A 20,071-nucleotide genomic window follows, 5' to 3' on the forward strand; every position below is an offset into this window, starting at 1 on the left:
AACAAATTATAACAGTTACAGGCAGCTGACCAGTTTAATACACATTTGGGACAAGAAATCGGCAGGAAAGACTGGGAGGAGGAAAAGCACCTCCTGTGAAAGCTCTCCCTTTACAAGCTTTTATAGCCATGTTGCCCGCGTAACCTCGAACAACAGAGCTAACCATTAGCGTTGGTAGGTTTCGATGTGTAAAACTGATAATGCTACCAGCATTTTCAGAGAAACGTCTGATCACACCGAAGTGGTACAGAATTTTTGTTATGAAAAGCAAACTGACGCGTATAGATAGCCTGCCCAGGATTTCCTTTTCCATTAATGTGCTTACAGAGTTAATCTTGGAAAAACACATCTTGGGTGGTGGATCTCTGAAGTCATGTTAGCTTAATAAACCAACATAACTTAAACAATTAAAGTCATAGTTTAATGACTTTGGCAGCCACAGTCGTCTTTCTCACAGGTAGCCTGACAACGATACAGCCACAAAACCTAAATCCACATCTTCTCGCATCAAATCCTTAAATCCACATATTCTCAAGACACTAAAGTGCGAAAGTAGTTTTATAGGCCAATGTTTTCATACAGTCCCATGAAATACTACATAAACTACTTCTTGTTAGCTTATACACAATTTGAAATTGTCCTTACCAAAACACCTCCAAACTTATAATAATAAGGCAGAATTTCCCACACCTCCCTAAAACAACATATCCGATGGAGTTTTGTTTAAAATAGGCTCAATGTTAACTTCCTCTGCCAAATTTTTTGAAAGAACTGTTGGAAGTATTATGAATTGAAGTCTTTTTAGTATTTTGTGTCTGTGGAAAACAATTTGGTGCAAAATCCTTCCCAAAGACAAACTGTCACTTATCATTAGCACTTTTGTCTAAAATGACTCCTTAAAGGGGTGGTTGATTATGATTTCACTTTTCTAACTTTATTTAGTGTGTAATGTTGCTGTTTGAGCATAAACAACATCTGCAAAGTTACAATGCTCACAGTTCAAAGCAAAGGGAGATATTTTCTTTTAAAGAAATTGCTTTTTAAGGACTACAACAAATGGCTGGTAGGGACTACAGGACATTCTTCCCGGCTTAGTGACATCACTAACCCTAAAATTTACATAAACCCCACCCCCGGAATGCAATTTATAGATTATCAAGACAGAATATGCTAATCAGTGACTAGAAGATAACTACACATAAGCTACCTAAATTCATCAGCTAACCATTCAGAAATGTTGTCTACATGTTGTCACTTCTTGAGTCTCTCCATCTTTGTCTGACTCCGGTTTAAACATAAAAGGCTAAAAGTTTTTGAAATTTTCAGTGCATGTCTGTGTGAGTGCAAGCAGTTGAAGCTCCACCCTCTGTCTCAGGAGTAGCAGCTCATTTGCATTTAAAGGGACAGACACAAAAACGGTGTGTTTTTGCTCACCCTCAAAAAGTGACAATTTTAACATGCTATATCTGTGGGGTGTTTTGAGCTAAAACTTCACATACACACTCTGGGGACATCAAAGACTTATTTTAGATCTTGTGAAATGGGCATTATACCACCCCTTTAAAAACAACTTCAAGTCTGCATGAAAATATAATTGACCATTTACTTTCTTAATGGTCTTACTGTAAATGATTCATTGCCAGCAGCCATATCACCCTGTAGCCAAAGACTGGTTGCCCACTGAAGCTAAGCAGGGCTGAGCCTGGTTAGTACCTGGATGGGAGACCTCCTGAAAAAACCAGGTTGCTGCTGGAAGAGGTGTTAGTGAGGCCAGTAGGGGGCGCTCACCCTGTGGTCTGTGTGGGTCCTAACGCCCCAGTGTAGTGACGGGGACACTATACTGTCAAAGAGCACCGTCCTTCGGATGAGACGTAAAACCGAGGTCCTGACTCTCTGTGGTCATTAAAAATCCCATAACACTTCTCGTAAAGAGTAGGGGTGTAACCCCGGTGTCCTGGCCACATTCCACCCATTGGCCCTTACCAATCACGGCCTCCTAATAATCCCTTACACTGAATTGGCTCTATCACTCTCTCTCCTCTCTCCACCTATAGCTGGTGTGTGGTGAGCGCACTGGCGCCGTTGTACTGTGGCTGCCGTCGCATCATCCAAGTGGATGCTGCACACTGGTGGTGGTTGAGGAGAGATCCCCTGATATGATTGTAAAGCGCTTTGGGTGTACAGTAGTACATATGAAAGCGCTATATAAATGCCCGATTCTATTCTATTCTATTGGTGCATGTTATCCACCCTCTGTCCCACCCTCTGTCCCACCCTCTGTCCCTGCTCTTCCTCTAAAATTACTTTCTTTTCTGCTGATGTCATTAATTACTCACCCTCATGTCGTTCCAAACCCATAAGACTTGCATTCATCTTCGGAACACAAATAAAGATCTTTTTGATGAAATCTGAGTTTTCTGTCCATCCAATGACAACAAACAACTGAAACTTTGATGCTTCAAAAAGTTTATAAAGAGATTGTAAAATGTTCTGAAGAGATTCGATTGCTTTATATGATGAACAGATTTAATTTTGTCTTTTATTCACATATGAACATTGATCTACGAACATAAACAGAAGCTCAACCGAACCTGCTTGACACGTAAGAACAAACCTCTTGCGGAAGCTCAAACGTGCTGCTTAACACACAAGAATGAACCTCATTGGTTCTTGAGGAAGCTCAAACGGGCTGCATAAAATGAGAATGAACCTCATTGGTTCTTGCTGAAGCTCAAACGTGCTGCGTAACACGAGAATGAACCTCATTGGTTCTTGGAGGTCAAGCAAACATGCTTGAGCTTCCGTTACCATCAGTTAACTGATAACTGATGTGTGAGTTGATGAAAGTTTATTTGTGAATAAAAGTCTAAATTCAATCTGTTCATCATGTAAAGCGATCGATCGAAAATTTGTGACTAAACCGCTCAATTCATATGGATTAATTTTACAACCTCTTTGTGAACTTTTTGAAGCGTCAAAGTTTCAGTTGTGTAGCTGTCTATGGAGGGACAGAAAGCTCTCAGATTTCATCCAAAAAGATCTTCATTTGTGTTCCGAAGATGAATGAAAGTCTTTCAGGTTTGGAATGACATGAGGGTGAGTAATTAATGAAAGAATAAAAAAAAAAATGTCATATTGAATATCCTGTTTCACACAGAATTACGTGAGTGAAATGATCATGTTTATTAGATGCTTAGGTAACCTTAAAATGATTACCTGGTTGAGTCAATTACCTGGCTGCACTCTTGTGGCCTGAAGAAAGTATCTCAACGCTCTCTCATAACTGTTCTGATTCTCCAAAGCATGTCCGACATTGTTCCAGAGTTTGGCATTGTTCCTGTTCACCTGGAGGAAAATGAAAATGAAACATTATTTCATTGTACTCTTGTTAACGTCTGGACTCGTCCTTTGAATAAATCCAGCTCACTGCCTTATATCAAAGTAATGATCTCAAAATACAAGCATATAATATGTATGAGTCTGTGGCCAGATGTGCATCTATAAATGAATAATGTGTCCTTGGATGTGTTCATACTTTCAGTGCAGATGTAAAAAGCGTGTATTCGGACTCCCAGTCCCAGTTTCTGTTGAAAGTCTTCAAGGCGTGTGTTGTTAGAAGAACTCCCACGAGCAACCAAGACATTTTCTTTAGGCCCCTGGATAACATCACAAAAGCGAGAGAATTCGTCTTTGAACAAGTCACTTAAAAGGAATAAAGTATAAGGATTTGTTCAGAGGACCTTTACCCTCTTTGGGACAGGAGTTTGAATCCATGGGCCACCAAAACACAAAATCCCATGCTGGGCACATACAGGACCCTTTCGGCAACAACAAAGCCCACAGGGAAAAACAGGTTGGATGCAGGGATGAAAGGAAGGACGATCAGAGACAATGCCTAAAGGAGACAAAAAGACCAGAGAAATAATTAAAATATTTGTATTAAAGGAATAGATCAATTGCATACACATTTCTTGCTTTCAAAGGAAGTGAATTAATAAGTTAATTAAAAAGGAAAATAGTACTGTGCCATTTTCCACACTTTCACAACAGTGAATAGACTATCTAAAAGCACAGCTCATTTCATAGAATTAAAAACTAAAATTTGATTCACTGTTTATTGATAATCTTTGAATCATTGAGTTAACCAAAACTTAAACCAGTGCATTAGCAAGGGAGCAAAAGATGCAATCAGTACTTTATTCAAAATTATTCCTGTGTTCCACAGAAGAAAGTCACAAAAGAAGTCAGGTTTGATATAACATAAAACATTTTTTTTTTTTTTTTGTAAACTTGCATTAAGATGTCAAGGTATAAAAGTTGATGTCTAAAAGTCTCTATGACATCTGAAGTTTGTGCAAGCTTTTTTATTGAACTAATCAAGACTATCAAGCCTTTAAACACAGTCCAAATCCCCATTCAGGAAAGTGTTCATTGACCATTCAACAATGAAATGGCCTGTTTTGTCCTCTCTCTTTGAAATCTAATGAAAGGAAGTAGAATTGCCAGTTGCTCTGGCATCCAGTCAGGGATTTGTCTAAGTGGCAACCCTGAGTGGGCACAAAAATGGCCCAGTAAAAAAGAAATTCCATAAGCAAAAAAATCTTGGATTTAAATGTTCTCATTGTTTGGTTCAGACAAGCTTGTGCAGGTCTGAATGCTAATCACTCTGGTTTCATAAAGCTTTGTCTGAAACCAAGACCATAAGTTTGATTAATCTGGAACTAAACCCAATTATACATGATTGACCTGTAGAACAAGTGCAAGAAATCTACCGAGCTATGTAATCACGATGGTCCAATTTCTCTGAATGGTGATAATGTTCAAACAGATATGATTGATTAAACAAAAATGAGAACATGTAATTACAATGCTCCTCAAACATGGTCCTTCTCATAAAAACCACAAGCAAACACGCCTGTCTTGCACAATGCATGCCAGGCCACAAGATGTAAGATTGGGATTATAGGTTTTATTTACGAAAAGCACCTTATGACAAGGTGATGGATCAGGATTTTTTGAAGCACTGAACACTGCAGGGGCACAGCCCTTGGACACCCTGTTTTGAAGAACAAACTAATTGTGTTTTGTCTAGCTACGGCTAATCTCCCCCTTTTTATCAGCAAAAGAGTCGCTTTTCAAAGCATGCTCAAATGTATTAGTTTTATCATGAAGTAAACCACAGGGTGTCATATTGAGAAGTCTTTTTTTAAATCGCAAAATAGGGGAGTTTATCTTGCATTGTGCGGTCTTGAAAGTGAATCGCAGAAATTGGTTTTGGCAGCAGCTTCAGAGTACGTCAAGAACCAAACCGTCAGGCGTTGCTTACGTAGGGGTGGATTTAACAGAGCAGAAAGCAGCAATACAGGGAACATCATATTTATCCAATTTGCTTGATGCTTCAGAGGCCAAAATCAATCATGATGAAAGAAGTTTCTGCACAAACAAAAGCTTTGTCTGTGGTTTTCATAAGCTGCGGCGCTGTGTGCTGTTTGGTTGCTTTGGAACATGCTAAAGTCGAAAAAAAAACTTCACAGTCAAATTATCCAAACTTTCACAACAAAAGTGTTTCCTGTTTGCTCAGAGTGAGTGTCGAGGGTCTGCGCACAGGGAATCATTAAAATAACTAACCATGGCCAAATAAAACAGATTCAGACCAATATCCTCATGCAACCTGTTCTGTGTCTCCTAACCACAGCGTCTTTGCGCATTGTCCGCTAATGATTTGTGCCCCCGCCCCCCCCCCCCCCTGCCAACAGAGCGAGGAAGTTCACCAAACTCTGTTGACAGCGCGCAGAGACGCGGATGAAGGATTCTTGCCACTGTTACACAACAAACGAGTGGAGAGCTGAACACACAAGACAAGGGAATTTCAACTGTGACATTGTGAACTCTTGTGAACGTGGAATCAGTCAGTGATTGAACATATGTAGACATCAGAGCTGCAGTGCCAGACTACAAGACGATAACATCTTTTATGGCGGATGGAAAAAACACGGCTCTTTTGGGATGTAAATTGAGAAGAAGAAAATGTTGTGTGAGAATAAACATTTAAAAACATGAACTAGTTAAGTTCAGTGACGGGGAAATCTGTGTGTTCAGACAGATGACATTCATCATTCACTGAGAGTTGAGACAGTTTCCAGGAGTGGTAAAAAAAATGGTCCAGAACGTACTGCACAGTTGGTGTGAAATTTTTAAAGGGCACCTATTATGCAAAATTCACTTTTACATGGTGTTTGAACATAAATGTGTGTTGGCAGTGTGTGTACACAACCACCCTATAATGATAAAAATCCACCCAGTGCTTTTTTTATAATCCCCATAAATCATAAGCACTGTCTCAGAACAAGCTGTTCTCAGATTCGGGGAAATGTGACATCACTTTGCACAGGCCCCTCCCACGACTGTTGATTGACACTACAGTTTGAGCATAGACCCACCCTGAGTGAGCTGGACACAGAGTCCACCACTGTCTCGACGCTTGAGCAGCTATAGACAAGAATGTCTCCTAAGCGATTGAGGTGTTTTGTTGTTGGATGTAAGAATGAACATAGCAGTCTTCATTTACTCTCTTTGTTATTTGTGACAGAAAAATTAAAGGATAAAATAATAAACTGTATTTTGAACTAACTCTGATACTAACAGTAATAACACATGATTTTTATTTCCTCTTTTTAGGTCTAACATTCTAACACTTGGAAGCACATTGTACTAGGACGTTTTGTTCTTGTCTATTTGGGTGATGGAAAAATTGTTTAATGCTGACTATAACAAAATCAAGAATATCTGTCTATGCTGACTGGTGATGTATTGAGTAATCAACAGAACTTTTAACCTTGCTTGTGTTTTTTGCTAATGCCACTAGACAGAGGGTGGAAAGGAGGGGGCTTGCATCAATCTGTTAATAGTAAATGACAGCATTAAAAGTCATGAGTTAGGCAGGTGATTTGGTTTCTGTGCGTCATGTTTTTATCCTATATAACCTGATGTATTTTTCTATGTGGGAGAGATTTCTTTGAGAACTGCTCGAGAAACTCTCCCGGCCGTGATTAAAGCATTTAAGGGACAATTGCTGGAGTCTGTCTTGTCATTTATGCTGCGCAGCAACAGAACAAATTAGATTAGGTAAGATATCCAAGTGAGGACGTCGCCAGGAGACGAGACTCAGATATCAGCTATCCGAGTGGGGACGTCGCCAGTAGACGAGACCCAGGTAGCTAGTTTAGGGAGTAAGCTATCCGAGTGGGGACGTCGCCAGTAGACGAGACCCAGGTAGTTAGGCTTAAGGCAAAAATTCCACCACATATTCGAGGATGGATCTGTACTGTTCGTGATCCAGCTTACGGTCTTCAGAGCGACACGACTAACGTTACTGGCCACGGCAGAAATGAAAGTGAGAGAGCGCACTTTATGACAGCTCATGGAGTCGTTTTACGGATATAAGGTTTACCAGTTTATTAAGCACCCACTGAAAAGGTGTGTATATATTTGTTTACTGTTAGTTGTAATGAGTGTTTTGTGTACTTCGCTGTGTATGTTGATGATAATGAAAGGGTGAGAGAGAGAGTTTATGGATAAGACTTTTAATGCTCACTTCTTATACTGTGTTTATTCAGGTCTTACTGTGATTCTCTGGAGTAAAACTAACGCTTCATCTTTTGTGTGATGTACAATAAACTTCACTGAACTCGTCAGTATATTTTGGTCATCATTCGGACAGGGTCTGCTACAGCAGGCTTGTATTAATAGTGGATAAAAGCAGATGACAAATAAGTTATAACCATAATTAAACTAAACTATACCTGTTCTATCTCCATACAGCATATATTCTCTGGCTCTGTGGGCATTATTGTCTGACTCCAAGTCGAAATGAACACCGCAACTGAGAGTTTCTATTCTGATATTATCAGATGAGATTGTCCTGGCTCTGAGCCGAGCTCGTGAGGCTCTGCCCCCTGTGCCGTGCAGCAGCAGCTTATTTGCATTTAAAGGGCACACACTAAAACAGCGCGTTTTTCTGAGCCCCAAAAAATGACAATTTAAACATGCTGTAAAAAATTATCTGTTGGGTATTTTGAGCTAAAACTTCACATACACACTCTGGGGACATCAGAGACTTATTTTACATCTTGTGAAAAGAGTCATAATAGGTGCCCTTTAAGTGCAGCTTTTAGACTTAAACTCAATGATTAATACCCTGCCCCATAAATGTACCATTTTGGGCTATAATTACCATCTGTTTATAATGAAAGGTTGTGACGCACATGCATTTCTAGACATCAAGTGCCTTCTTTAACTTCTATCTAGTTAAAACAGTCAATCGCCTTTTCGATTGAGGCATGAGCTACTTTTAGTTTCAACCAAATTGAGCATAAGCTGAACCAGCCTGAAAAAATACATCTCTTTAGAGTGATTTGAGCTTAAACAGCAAAAATTATGTTGTCAGATTATATTACTGATTTGATGTGATTGAAACGTAATCCTAACAAAAAGGATCCAAAATTAATTTACTCGCCAAGCACCAAATGAGAGTAAAAATGTGGTTAATCTGTGACCAGTTTTGGAGATTCAAGTGTATAGAAGCTGTTCTGCCAATTGGCAACATGGAAAACAGCTGTGTGACGTTGGCCAGATGGCCTCTGAGTGGAGTGACTTGCATGAAAGGATTTTAAGGGATACCCAGCAAGTTTCCAATAATTTGTAATCACCATCATCATGTTCGAATCCTGTCATTAGTGTGATGCCATTGAAGCAGATACGTGTCACATCACTAGTTCTTTGATTTTGATTCTTTGAATAATGATCGTTTTAACTTACACGATACTACAGTATGATGCATATTTAATTCAGTATTAGGTTTACTTGGATTCTGGGAAACCAGTTCATGTACATGGGTCATCCAGTATGGATGAAAACACCCCTAAATTGCTTCTGACAGACTGCAAATAAGGCCAGTATTATTTCAAAATGTTTTTCAATAAACAATTTCCTCTGGGTTTTTCTTAAGCGTTTATATAGACAACCGTTAAAAAAACCTCAAAAGAATCAGCATCTTCTCATTCAGTTTGTGGTTACAGACATGCATCTTCACTTAACAAAATGTTAAAAACAGATAGTCTTGTTCTTTCAAACCACACAATCAAATTTTCCATAAGCACCACCCACAAACGTACCATCATGACGATCTTGGCAGAGCTGTGGCCGTACCAAAGGCTGTGAAAAGCCAGGAAGCTCAGCAGACCATAGAAAACCAATGTGGCAAGGTTGCGGGGGTCCAGTAGGGACTCCACGAGGGGAATAGTGCCCATCGTCCAGTCACAACACAGCTCAGAGGGGTTGAGCAGCAGCCAGGCGTTTACTGGCAGGAGGTAGTTGAAGGTCAGCTGCCTGGTCGGGGTGGAGCTGACAGCAGCTGGATTATCAAACCTGATGATGGATGGGAAAGAATTAATGAGTTTCTCCTCTCCATTAAGACATACTGCACCAAGAGACACTATTCATTCGGAAAAGGTTGCATTGATAAGAGGAATACAAAGGCTGGTTTTGTGTTTCACTAAATCAATTAGCTAAAAAATGTTCTACTGGCTTAACTTATTTTCATATGTTTACTGGAGATTAGGGCAACAACCTTTATGTTTCATACTAATGATAAAAAGTGTAAGGCAATATTAATACAATATTTATAACATTTTACAGCATTTTTTTCAATATTCCTTTCAGATATCCAGAATGGCTGGTGAAATACTCTAATAATTGTTTATTACTGTGCAAGTTCAAGAGCTTGTGCTAGTACTGTTCTTGTGAACCATTAACCAATATCATAAATAACATTTCATGGGTCTAAGGGTCAATAGATCACAACCACATTGTCTGAAGATCTGAACGCCTGAATAGATCTTACTATTTTAAATTCTACACTATTTAGTAGAGCTGCATGATTAATCGTTAAAAGATCATCTCATCTCTAAATGACAACTAAATTCATCCATGTCTACGAGACGTTTAACAAATACGATCACCTTGGAATATTCAAATTTGTGTTTGCGCTGCCTCTGACCCAGCGAGAGTAGCTGTCATGTATAGGTATTAAACAGTTTCACAAACAGTCTTATTTGAGTCATTATTTCTGTGTTAAAATAATTCTATTATTACAGAAGTACTGGGATTTTACAGAAGTATTGGGAAAAGTTTATATATAGTAGTTATATATAGTTTGAATATAAACACTGTTCTCTATCCTAGCGATCAAATTATAGTAAATCACCTTTTGAAAGTAGCTTGATGCTTCAAATAAAGATTGTATCAATTACACGTTACACCAGTAGGTGGCGAGTCTGGCAGCAAGTGACAATAGGTGTTAGGGCTGCACAAATATATCGAAATATCGCAAATGCATTTATCGCAATATGCATATCGCAACGGCTTGCAATAACTGGGGTCATGAACAAAAGACAGAAAATCACTCACTGCTCTTGGCTGAATAACTTTTGTAGCTTTAATAAGAATCAGTATATATATTTAATTCATACAGTGAAAACTAAGCAGCGTTTTATTTTTACATTTGATTATTCAGTTTCTGTTGTTAACTGAACCTAATGTAGGATAACCTGAAACCCTAAACCCCATGGCTTACAATGATGTTAAAATAACACTTACTTCTTATGCTGCAGTAAAACTTTCAGAAGTTGAAGGGATGTTTTCTTGTCACAAAAAGAATGTGAAACACGTATATGTAGGTTATATAATTTTAAATATAATTTAAGTTCATTTTATACACTTTAATCATTATCGTATCGAATATCGCATTATTTAATGAGTTATCGCATATCGCATTTTTCTTCAATATCGTGCAGCCCGAATAGGCGTGTTCGACTTGAAGTTGCGCTGCGCAGACCAATCGGTGTATGACATCGAAGTATCGCGAGAGAGATTTGAAAGCATACGAGGCTTCATACACCAATCGTCTGCGCAGCGCTGCATAAAGACGAAACACACCTAGGCTGCGTCCAAAAGCTTAAAAATGCTGACTTTGGAGGACGCATTCCAAGGTAGGAAGGCATCAAGGCACGTCCGAATCCAATGTTAGGCTTCACTCCCTGTCTCCCACTTCCTGATACCTTCATCTGATTGATTTTTGAAGGTAGTAGATCCTTTGCTGCCTTAGATATCCCACAATCCTGTGCTTTCCATTCTGTGGCAGTTGAGCTAAAAAATTAAGATGGCGTCTGAAAGTTGTTGTTCGTGGTCAGTTTGTGTGTAATTGTATGCTTTTGACCAATGTTTTCCACTTCTGATGTAATTTCTAGCGAGAAATTACTATTGTAATAGTATTAGATATTTTCTTAGTTATAACCAAAGCTCGCTCTATTTGGCTGTATATCAGTAAACCAATACGCTACCATAGAAGTCTGTCCGTTTCGTGAGGTACCTTCATGCACAAATGGTGCCTACAGTTTTCAGACGCTGCCCAAATGTATTTGTCATTGAATCACTTATTCAAGAGATTCATTCCAAAATGCTGATTCATCCAGTAATGAAGCAAGTGAAGTCTTTATGAGCGAGTCATTGAATCATTCACTCAAACCGATTAAAAAAGAATTCAAATTAATAAAATATTTTTTAAATAGACAGCAGTATTGAAATGAAAATGCTTTTTACAGTCCAGTTCAATTTCTGAATTCGAATTGAGGTTGCAAACAGGAATTCAATTTTTTAAAACAAACATGATAGCTAAACAGCCTTGTTTTAAAGCTTAAAGTTTTGAAAGTCTTGAAAATAGAAATTGCCATTTTGGAATTGAAAGAAATCCCATTATTAAATTCTGCAACATACTTCCCTTATAATATGTGTTCAGATCAAGATACTGCAAGATAAACATTTGCAAGCAAAAGTGCATTCTTGAGTGCATTCATTTAGAGATTTTTTTGTTGAATTCAGCCCATGGTGATTATTCTACAATGCATTGTTCCATATGCATGTAAAACCACAGAGAGATTTAAAAGGGTTCAAGCCACACTGAAAAACAGCCAGACTGAATGATAGGCATCAGGCGGCTAAAAAAAAGTTACCAGAACAACGATGCTGCCAAGCTGGCAACACTGATCTGTGGCAACAGGCCATTAACTCTGGCTCAAGACTCACAAAACAGATTAAATGAAGTGTTGATGTTCTGAATCACAAGCATTCAAAGATGGTGGCTTTTACCGCATCAAACAGCAACACTCTCTGGTTAATAATGACTATGAGTGTTCATAGTCATTATTAACCAGAGTGTGGCTGTTTAATGCGGTAAAGGCCACAATCTTTGAATGCTTGTGATTCAAAGAACATCAACACTTTATTTAATCTGTATAACAGAAAATGAAAGCATCCTGATTGAATTAAAAACAGGTTTCAAATTGTACATTTATTTATTTGGCAGCACATTACACATATCAGTATACAATGTCCATGGGATTTGAACCCATGACCTTGCCGTTGATAGTGCCATGCGCTACCAGTCAAGCTACTGCAAAAAAACAACAACAAAAAAACACTTTAAAAAAAATAAGAGGTGCAGAACATTGACATGGGCTTTCAGTATTCACTAAAAAACACTTGCTACGTTAATGTTCCTCCTTTTAAGCTCGAAGCTAATATTTTCCAAAGGCAGACTGTTTCCGCTGTTTGAAATGGACACAAACCGAAGTTTATCACTTGGCTTTCATTGAAGGGTGTGTTTTGGGAGAGAGGTTTGAAGGGTGGGAGAGCCAACTTCAAGTATTAAAAACCAAATAAAATCCTTTGCACAACCCTGTCATAAATCCAATCTCTTGGAAGAAGAATGCTTTTGTTTTGGCAGGGGCATTCCAGTATAATCACAATATTTCCAAATACAACACAGGGACAAAATAAACTTCGAAAGTATGTTAATCCAGTGTATTATGTCTCTAGAGAGCTGTGCGATAACACTAATTCAGGCGGTCGGAGACAGTCGATGGATTATGTCTTGAGATTAGCGATCGCTTCCGTGACAAATCCAAAAGGATTTTAAACTCAGATCCAAATCAACTTCCCTGGGGATGATGATCAGAGGACGGGAGTAGGCATTTTACACAGAGCTCTTAGATTCAGCGAGATTTTGTTTAAGGGTGGGCAGAGTGATCACTATCTATGGACTCCTATAGGGGTGGTTCCAGATCAGATGATATATAGATAATGTTCAGTTCAGGGCCAGGCTGTTGATGGTTATAAAAGCATCATGACTTCCCTCATCATTTCAAAAGCTTAATACATACTATTAAGAATGATTTTCCCATAATATGATACCATGTTTACATTCATTAGTCACATCGTTCCCTTGCTATTTGACGCTGATGCTATTTTTGCTTGGCCAATGAAACCATAACCATTTCCTTTTAAAAAACAAAATGTTCAGTAATAAATCTTTTTATTAAGGCAATAAGCCACTTGGGATTGTGCATTACTCCATGCTTGATGTGACAAGTTTCTAGTGACAAACCATTTGTCCACGCTGGATACAATACTGCTGAGAATTGTAGGGCTGCATGATTAATTGAAATAAAACCGGCTTAGTGCGATTATCAAATCAAAGGCTGTGATTTAATCAAATAAATATTTGCGCTGCATGTTTAATAGGGGCCAAACACCGAAGGTTCCTTCTTAAGGAAGGTCTTAATAGATTCCTTGGGTCATGCAGAGAACATAGATACCAATTGTGCCATAGTCAGCCAAACTTCCTGTCCACCATTTTGATTTTCTTTAAAAACCTACTTTTTCGAACTCCTCCTAGAACGTCAGATCATCTTCAGACTGTGCCAACAAAAAGTTATAGATTTTGTTTCGATAGACAAAACCGTTTTCGTATCTCGCAGCAACAAAGTTGAGGCATGATGCCAAAATGACTCTGAGCCTTAATGCTTTGGCTAATTGACACCAAACTTAGCATGTGTCATTGCCACCTCACTCTGACCCCACCACATCAATTTGGTCACAGCACCACCTATTGGTCGAAAGTGATGAATCATTAAGTCATTACTAGTGACAGCATTTAGTGCCTAAAATCATCTTAAAATGTATTTAAATGCTCGTTGTTGCAGTTGGTCTGATGCTCCCAGCCATGCTGGTATGACTTATCTTGTTTGTGCTTGTCCCCAATAATTGCTGCTTGCAGCTATATTTATTATAATTATAATTTTAATTATAATAATTATAATTAAAGGGTTAGTTCACCCAAAAATGAAAATTCTGTCAGTAATTACTCACCCTCATGTTGTTCCAACCGCGTAAGACCTTCGTTCATCTTCGGAACATAAATTAAGATATTTTTGATGAAATCTGAGTGCTGGATTACTTCTCCATAGGCTGCTAGGTGACCGAAACTTGCTGGCCCAGAAAAGTTATTAAAGAGATCGTTAATATAGTCCAAGTGACTACAGTGGCTTAATCTTAAGTATATCAAGCGACGAGAATACTTTTTGTGCGCAAAAACAAACAAAAATAACGACTTTATTCCACTATTCATTTCCTTCTCTCTGGGCCTCGTAGTGTTTTTGCGCTGCGCGTCTGTGTTGCACGTCAACACGCATCACACACATGACCAGCATCGGCCAATTGTGAGCCTACGTGGTGACGTGTAACACAGACGCGCAGCGCAAAAACACTACGAGGCCCAGAGAGAAGGAAATGAATAGTGGAATAAAGTCGTTATTTTTGTTTGTTTTTGCGCACAAAAAGTATTTTCGTCGCTTGATATACTTAAGATTGAGCCACTGTAGTCACTTGGACTATATTAACGATCTCTTTAATAACTTTTCTGGGCCAGCAAGTTTCGGTCACCTAGCAGCCTATGGAGAAGTAATCCAGCACTCAGATTTCATCAAAAATATCTTAATTTATGTTCCGAAGATGAACGAAGGTCTTACGTGGTTGGAACAACATGAGGGTGAGTAATTACTGACAGAATTTTCATTTTTGGGTGAACTAACCCTTTAAGCAATACATTTTTCTTTTGAACTTTCTATTCATCAAAGACTCCTGAAAAATGCCTCACGGTTTTCACAAAAATATTAAGAAACTCAACTGTTTTCAACATTGATAATAATAATAAAAAATGTCTCTTGAACAGCCAATCAGCATATTAGAATGATTTCTGAAGGATCATTTGACACTGAAGACTGGAGAAATTATGCTGAAAATTCAGTTTCACTTTCAATGTAAAGTAATTGCCCATAACTGAGGTTTCACTGGTCTCACCTGGTGAACACTGGCAACTGGGACTGAATGACCTGCACCCTGACGATGACCAGCAAAAGTGTGCTGATGATCAGGACAATGAGCTTCAGAAGGGTCTGGAGGACAGCGTAGGGAAAACCATCTTTTCCTCTCACCACCTGAAGTAGGGTGTCAATCAGCATGGGCAGAGTAAACTGTATTAAAAAAACAAAACAAAAAAAACAAGGAGAAAATTACTGATATGATTAAGAAAAAATATATATAAATAAATATATTTAGAACAAATTATATAGAAATATATATTTAATTAATATATGTGCACTTTTAACCATCAAATACATTTTACATTTTTACAATTTAATTTACATATATACACAACCATTCAAAAGTTTGGGGTCGGTAAGGTTTTTTTTTAATGTTTTTGAAAGAAGTCTCATACTCAAGGCATTTATTTGTAAATTAATACAGTAAATTACTGTAAAATACAGTAAATTATTGCAACTTACAATAGCTTTTCTTGGTCAACATGAAACATTTCTTATGAAACAGTTTTGCTACTTAATATTTCTGTGGATTTTCTTTTTTTTTTGTTTAGGATTCTTTGATGAATAGAAAGTTTAAAAGAACATAATTTATTTGAAATAGAAATCTTTAGTTACATTATAAATGTGTCCTGTCAATTTTGATAATTTTTTAGTAAAAGTATTAATTTCTATTTTAAAAAAAATCTTACTTGATCCAAACTTTTGAATAGTCATGTATATAAAATTGTATAAAGTGTTAAGTGAAAAGTTTAAAGTATTATTTAGTAATAATTAAATAAGAATAAATTAAATACATAAAATATAGTTTGTAATAAATTCAATCTAAAATAATGAACATACATTAAACATACAAGTATTTAATTACATCATTTTATATTTTCAATTATTTAACTAGTAATAATTATATAACTTTCTATAATTCTTATATATTGCTTAGGGCTTTTTCCATTTTTGTTGACAAAATTGTAGAGAAGACAGTAAACGATGACAAGAAGAGATACAATACATGCTGTATTCAAACCCACACCTCCCATTTGACCACAACATCTTAATCTGTCTGCTAGAAGGTTAAACACTAGACCACAGTCCAACCCCCATTTCACAGCGATAAATGCTACGTTAGAGGCCGCTGCAACGAAACTTTCACACGCCACATTGGCTCTGCTCCGGATACATTAGCTCAACGTTACATTTAATACATTAACGTTTTAAACGCTGCACGTCTAACGACTTAGGCCGATTAGAGTAATTACTTAAGCTACATGTATTTCAGCGAAACATCAAAGTCAATGGGCTACTCATGCATATGGGTTGAATTAGAGGCATAACTGAGGGCTGCGTACGGGGTGAATGGAGCAAAGATTTGTCCAAGGCAAAGAGCCACAGACCTCAAGTTCTTGTCAGAAACAACAGCTGCTTACATTCATTCAGTTGCTAGCTCACATAAGATGGCTATACCACAGTCCATTATGTAAAAATGTAATTGCATAATGCAAAGCGAATGGAAGGCTGTCAAAAGAGCAAAGACCCCGGGGGAACATCCGAACGCTAATGGACAGAATGAACGTAATGTCGCTGAGTGGCTTTCACTTGATATTCAAACACAGATGCTAATCGGCTGCTAGCTGGTAACAACAGATATACAATTAAAATGAAACATTTGAAAAGACTCTTTGAAGGGACACTGCATCCTTAATGTCTGTGACATGCAATGTGTACAGCATCTAACTCGCGTCAGTGCGTCAAAAATTTCTGATTTTTGAAATCCTGTAGCTTGTTTTAAACGGAATAGGCAACAGGGTGTTTTCACATCTGGCAAGACTTGTGGTTAACAAAACTATGAGACTTTGCTGTTTTGTTTCACTGCTATTAGAAATGAGAGATGTTGCCCTGAAGTTATTTACTCAACTGTCACTTACAAAATAGTTGTATCATGAATAGTTTTTTCCGGGCAGAAGGTACTGGATGTCGCATCAGATAAGAAACCTGTATAAGCTGTTGGTTATCATTTGGCTGATGCCTCAGTGTTGATTGTCACACTGTTCTTCGAAAAACTCAACGCAGAAATGCCCTCTGGGTTTTTAAACGCATTTCATATTCACACCAAATTAACTAGTGACTGTCAAAACTACAATGAAGTAGATGCGAGAGATGGATTTAGAGCCATAGACCCAATATTTTTTACACTATTACAAAACCGCACAGGAAATTGCTCCCACTGATACAGCAAACCGTTTTATTTGCTTTACATTTAATGTTTGAATTTCTTCCACCGCAACAATATGCATTTAGCAGATCGATAGATTTGTTTCAAGATTTTTTTGGTATTAAACTGTCAAGATAGTGACACCAACAGACAAAAGTGTACAAATATTTCTGTAGTCATCGTGTGAGGCTGTGTCCCATGAGGACGTGTTAAGTCTTTCCATCTGGGTAGCGGTTTCACTCTCCCTCTGTCTTTCTGCCAACAAAATAGGGCTTTTAATATAATATCAAAAAGAGAAGGATGTTTTATGACTTCCCTTAAAAGCAAAATAGTTGTCTTTTTTTAAACTTTCTAACAAATAAGCTTTTCATCCCAAGAACCCATAGCAGATCATATTGGCTTTAACCATGCACGTCACGCGTCCTTTATTTACGAGATGATGAATAAATGTCATTCTTACCCCTTGGGAAACAAAGACCTCATAAATACAGCATATCCCAATAACAGTAATTCCCTGCTCCTTGCATAGCGTGGCAACGGCAACCAGGAATACGGTTGAAATGATGGGAGTCCACACTGAAAGAGAAAGTTGAAGACACAGAGATGATCCAGGAAAGTGATATGATTTAAGTCTTCATCTCATTTGCGCGTACTTCATGGCTCAAAAGTACTCAATGGCTTTTGAGTAACTTTATGCATCTTTCAAACATCATTCAGATGAAAGAAAGTGGAAGAAAGATCAGCAAAGGAAAAGAGCCTGGTGTTGTTCTTCATTGGGAAATTGGGGAATATCGTCCCACAAGTCTTTTCCAGAGAATCAGAGAAAAACACTTAACAAGATGTCAATTTAACGTGTTAATTTAGCATGATTAATTATCACAATGTGACTTGCCAAACCACTCCCAACATCAAAAGCCGTTCACATGACTGTGTTCTTGTGTTCGAAAACGGATGAATGGAGTGCAACAGAATGGAACAGAATGGACCATGGGGATCTAGAGTTAATATGAAAATAAATATATAGTCCAGAAGCAGAAACAGTGGTGGCCTAGCAATGTGCCAACTAAGACATTAATGATGCGGATTATAGGTCATATTATGACCTATAATATGTAAAGAACATTGGCTTAGCCTACAATACAACACTTGCATGCACTGTTCAATCATGCAATTTTTTTTTAAATAAAGGCGACGGCTTATTTAAGATGAACAAAAGAAATGAAAATGAAATAAAATAAGAAAATAATCGCTTGTCATCACACCTTGGACAAGGTAAAAACTAAAATATTGTGACGGGATTAACAATCTTGTTAAAGAAATATCAAGAATCACAGTGGGAGGTTGACAGTATAATATAATAATTGTTGTGTAGTACATCAAGTCAGAAACAACATGCCAATTTGATTGATCTGTGAAACTGGAGCTGTGTACTCAAGACTTCTGGGTGGGGAAGTGAACTTTTGAATGGGAGGCGAGTCACAGCTTGCGCGTCATGTTCTAGGAATGAACTTGTTGCAGCGTGAATGTATGCATGGATTATGAGGTTATGCGATGGCTACGCTTACCGATGGAGTGATCGGCTCCTTTTGATTTGGTGTATGCCAGGAAAGCAGCCAGCAGGAAAATGGAGGACAGCAACTCAGCCCTGCCAACAACACCTGTTACCTGCACATACCGAAGGAACGCGATTAAACATTTCAACAGCTCCATGTGCACATCTCTCAACACTCATCACAGGGAGTTTCATTCGATCAAAATGTGCCAAACTCAAGACTTAAAAATGAAATGTCTTATGACTTAATAAGCATGTTTTTACAGTAGTGCTTCTTATTAAGCAAAGTATGAGATTGGACGGGGATGTTCATGCCATGAAGAGTCATGTGACAGGTGCAAGAGGAACCAGTTTTAAGCAATCAATCATAGCTGTAAAGCAGTAATCATTTTTCCCTGTCATTCATCCTGTGAGAACCTTTGCTAAAAATAATGCAAGCAGTTATATAGGATAATCATGTTATAATTAAATGTTATATAATATGGCTGGGCGATATATCGCATGACATTGTTAGGCGCATCTCATCAGTAAAGCCGGTTCCTTGATTAGTAGTAAATCGCCATCACCTGCTTTCAGATGGAGCGGCATTTACAACACAGAGCCATAGTTAACTGACAAGCTGAGCCATATCGCATTAATTATCGCGGCGCCTGCGATAATTAATGCGATATGGCTCAGCTTGTCAGTAATCAAGGAACCGGCTTTACTGACGAGATGCGCCTAACAATGTCATGCAATATATCGCCCAGCCCTATTATATAATGTTATATACAATCATGCAAAAGCTCAAAAAACAGTGCAAAAGCTCTTAACTTAAATGCAATTTTTTATTACAAATAATAGTGTACACTAGAGCTGCATGATTAATCGTTAAAAGATCGCGATCTTGAACAGCGCATATGCGAGTGACTTGAAAACCAAATCCGCTAGATAGTCTGCATGCGCCAAGCGCGTCTTTCCATGCACACGGCCAAAGTATACTTTGAAAGGCTTGCTCTCTCTCGACTGTGCTAGAGACAGAGCGGATCGTGGAAA

General features: G+C 38.0%; 1 protein-coding gene across 1 annotated transcript in view; it reads right to left on the minus strand.

Moving 5' to 3' along the window:
* The window catches only part of tmtc3 (transmembrane O-mannosyltransferase targeting cadherins 3), a 38,412-nt gene that overhangs the window by 11,539 nt on the left and 6,802 nt on the right, over positions 1-20,071 (minus strand). Inside the window, exons 4-10 of the mRNA XM_084095910.1 lie at positions 19,050-19,149; positions 17,945-18,060; positions 15,256-15,428; positions 9,174-9,426; positions 3,747-3,895; positions 3,536-3,656; positions 3,234-3,345 (exon numbers count right to left, since the gene is read on the minus strand). Of these exons, the coding sequence (XP_083952036.1) occupies positions 3,234-3,345; positions 3,536-3,656; positions 3,747-3,895; positions 9,174-9,426; positions 15,256-15,428; positions 17,945-18,060; positions 19,050-19,149 (1,024 nt within the window). The remainder of the gene's footprint in view (positions 1-3,233; positions 3,346-3,535; positions 3,657-3,746; positions 3,896-9,173; positions 9,427-15,255; positions 15,429-17,944; positions 18,061-19,049; positions 19,150-20,071) is intronic.

Source organism: Abramis brama (assembly GCF_963993115.1).
Source record: "Abramis brama genome assembly, chromosome: 20".
Lineage (NCBI taxonomy): Eukaryota > Metazoa > Chordata > Actinopteri > Cypriniformes > Leuciscidae > Abramis > Abramis brama.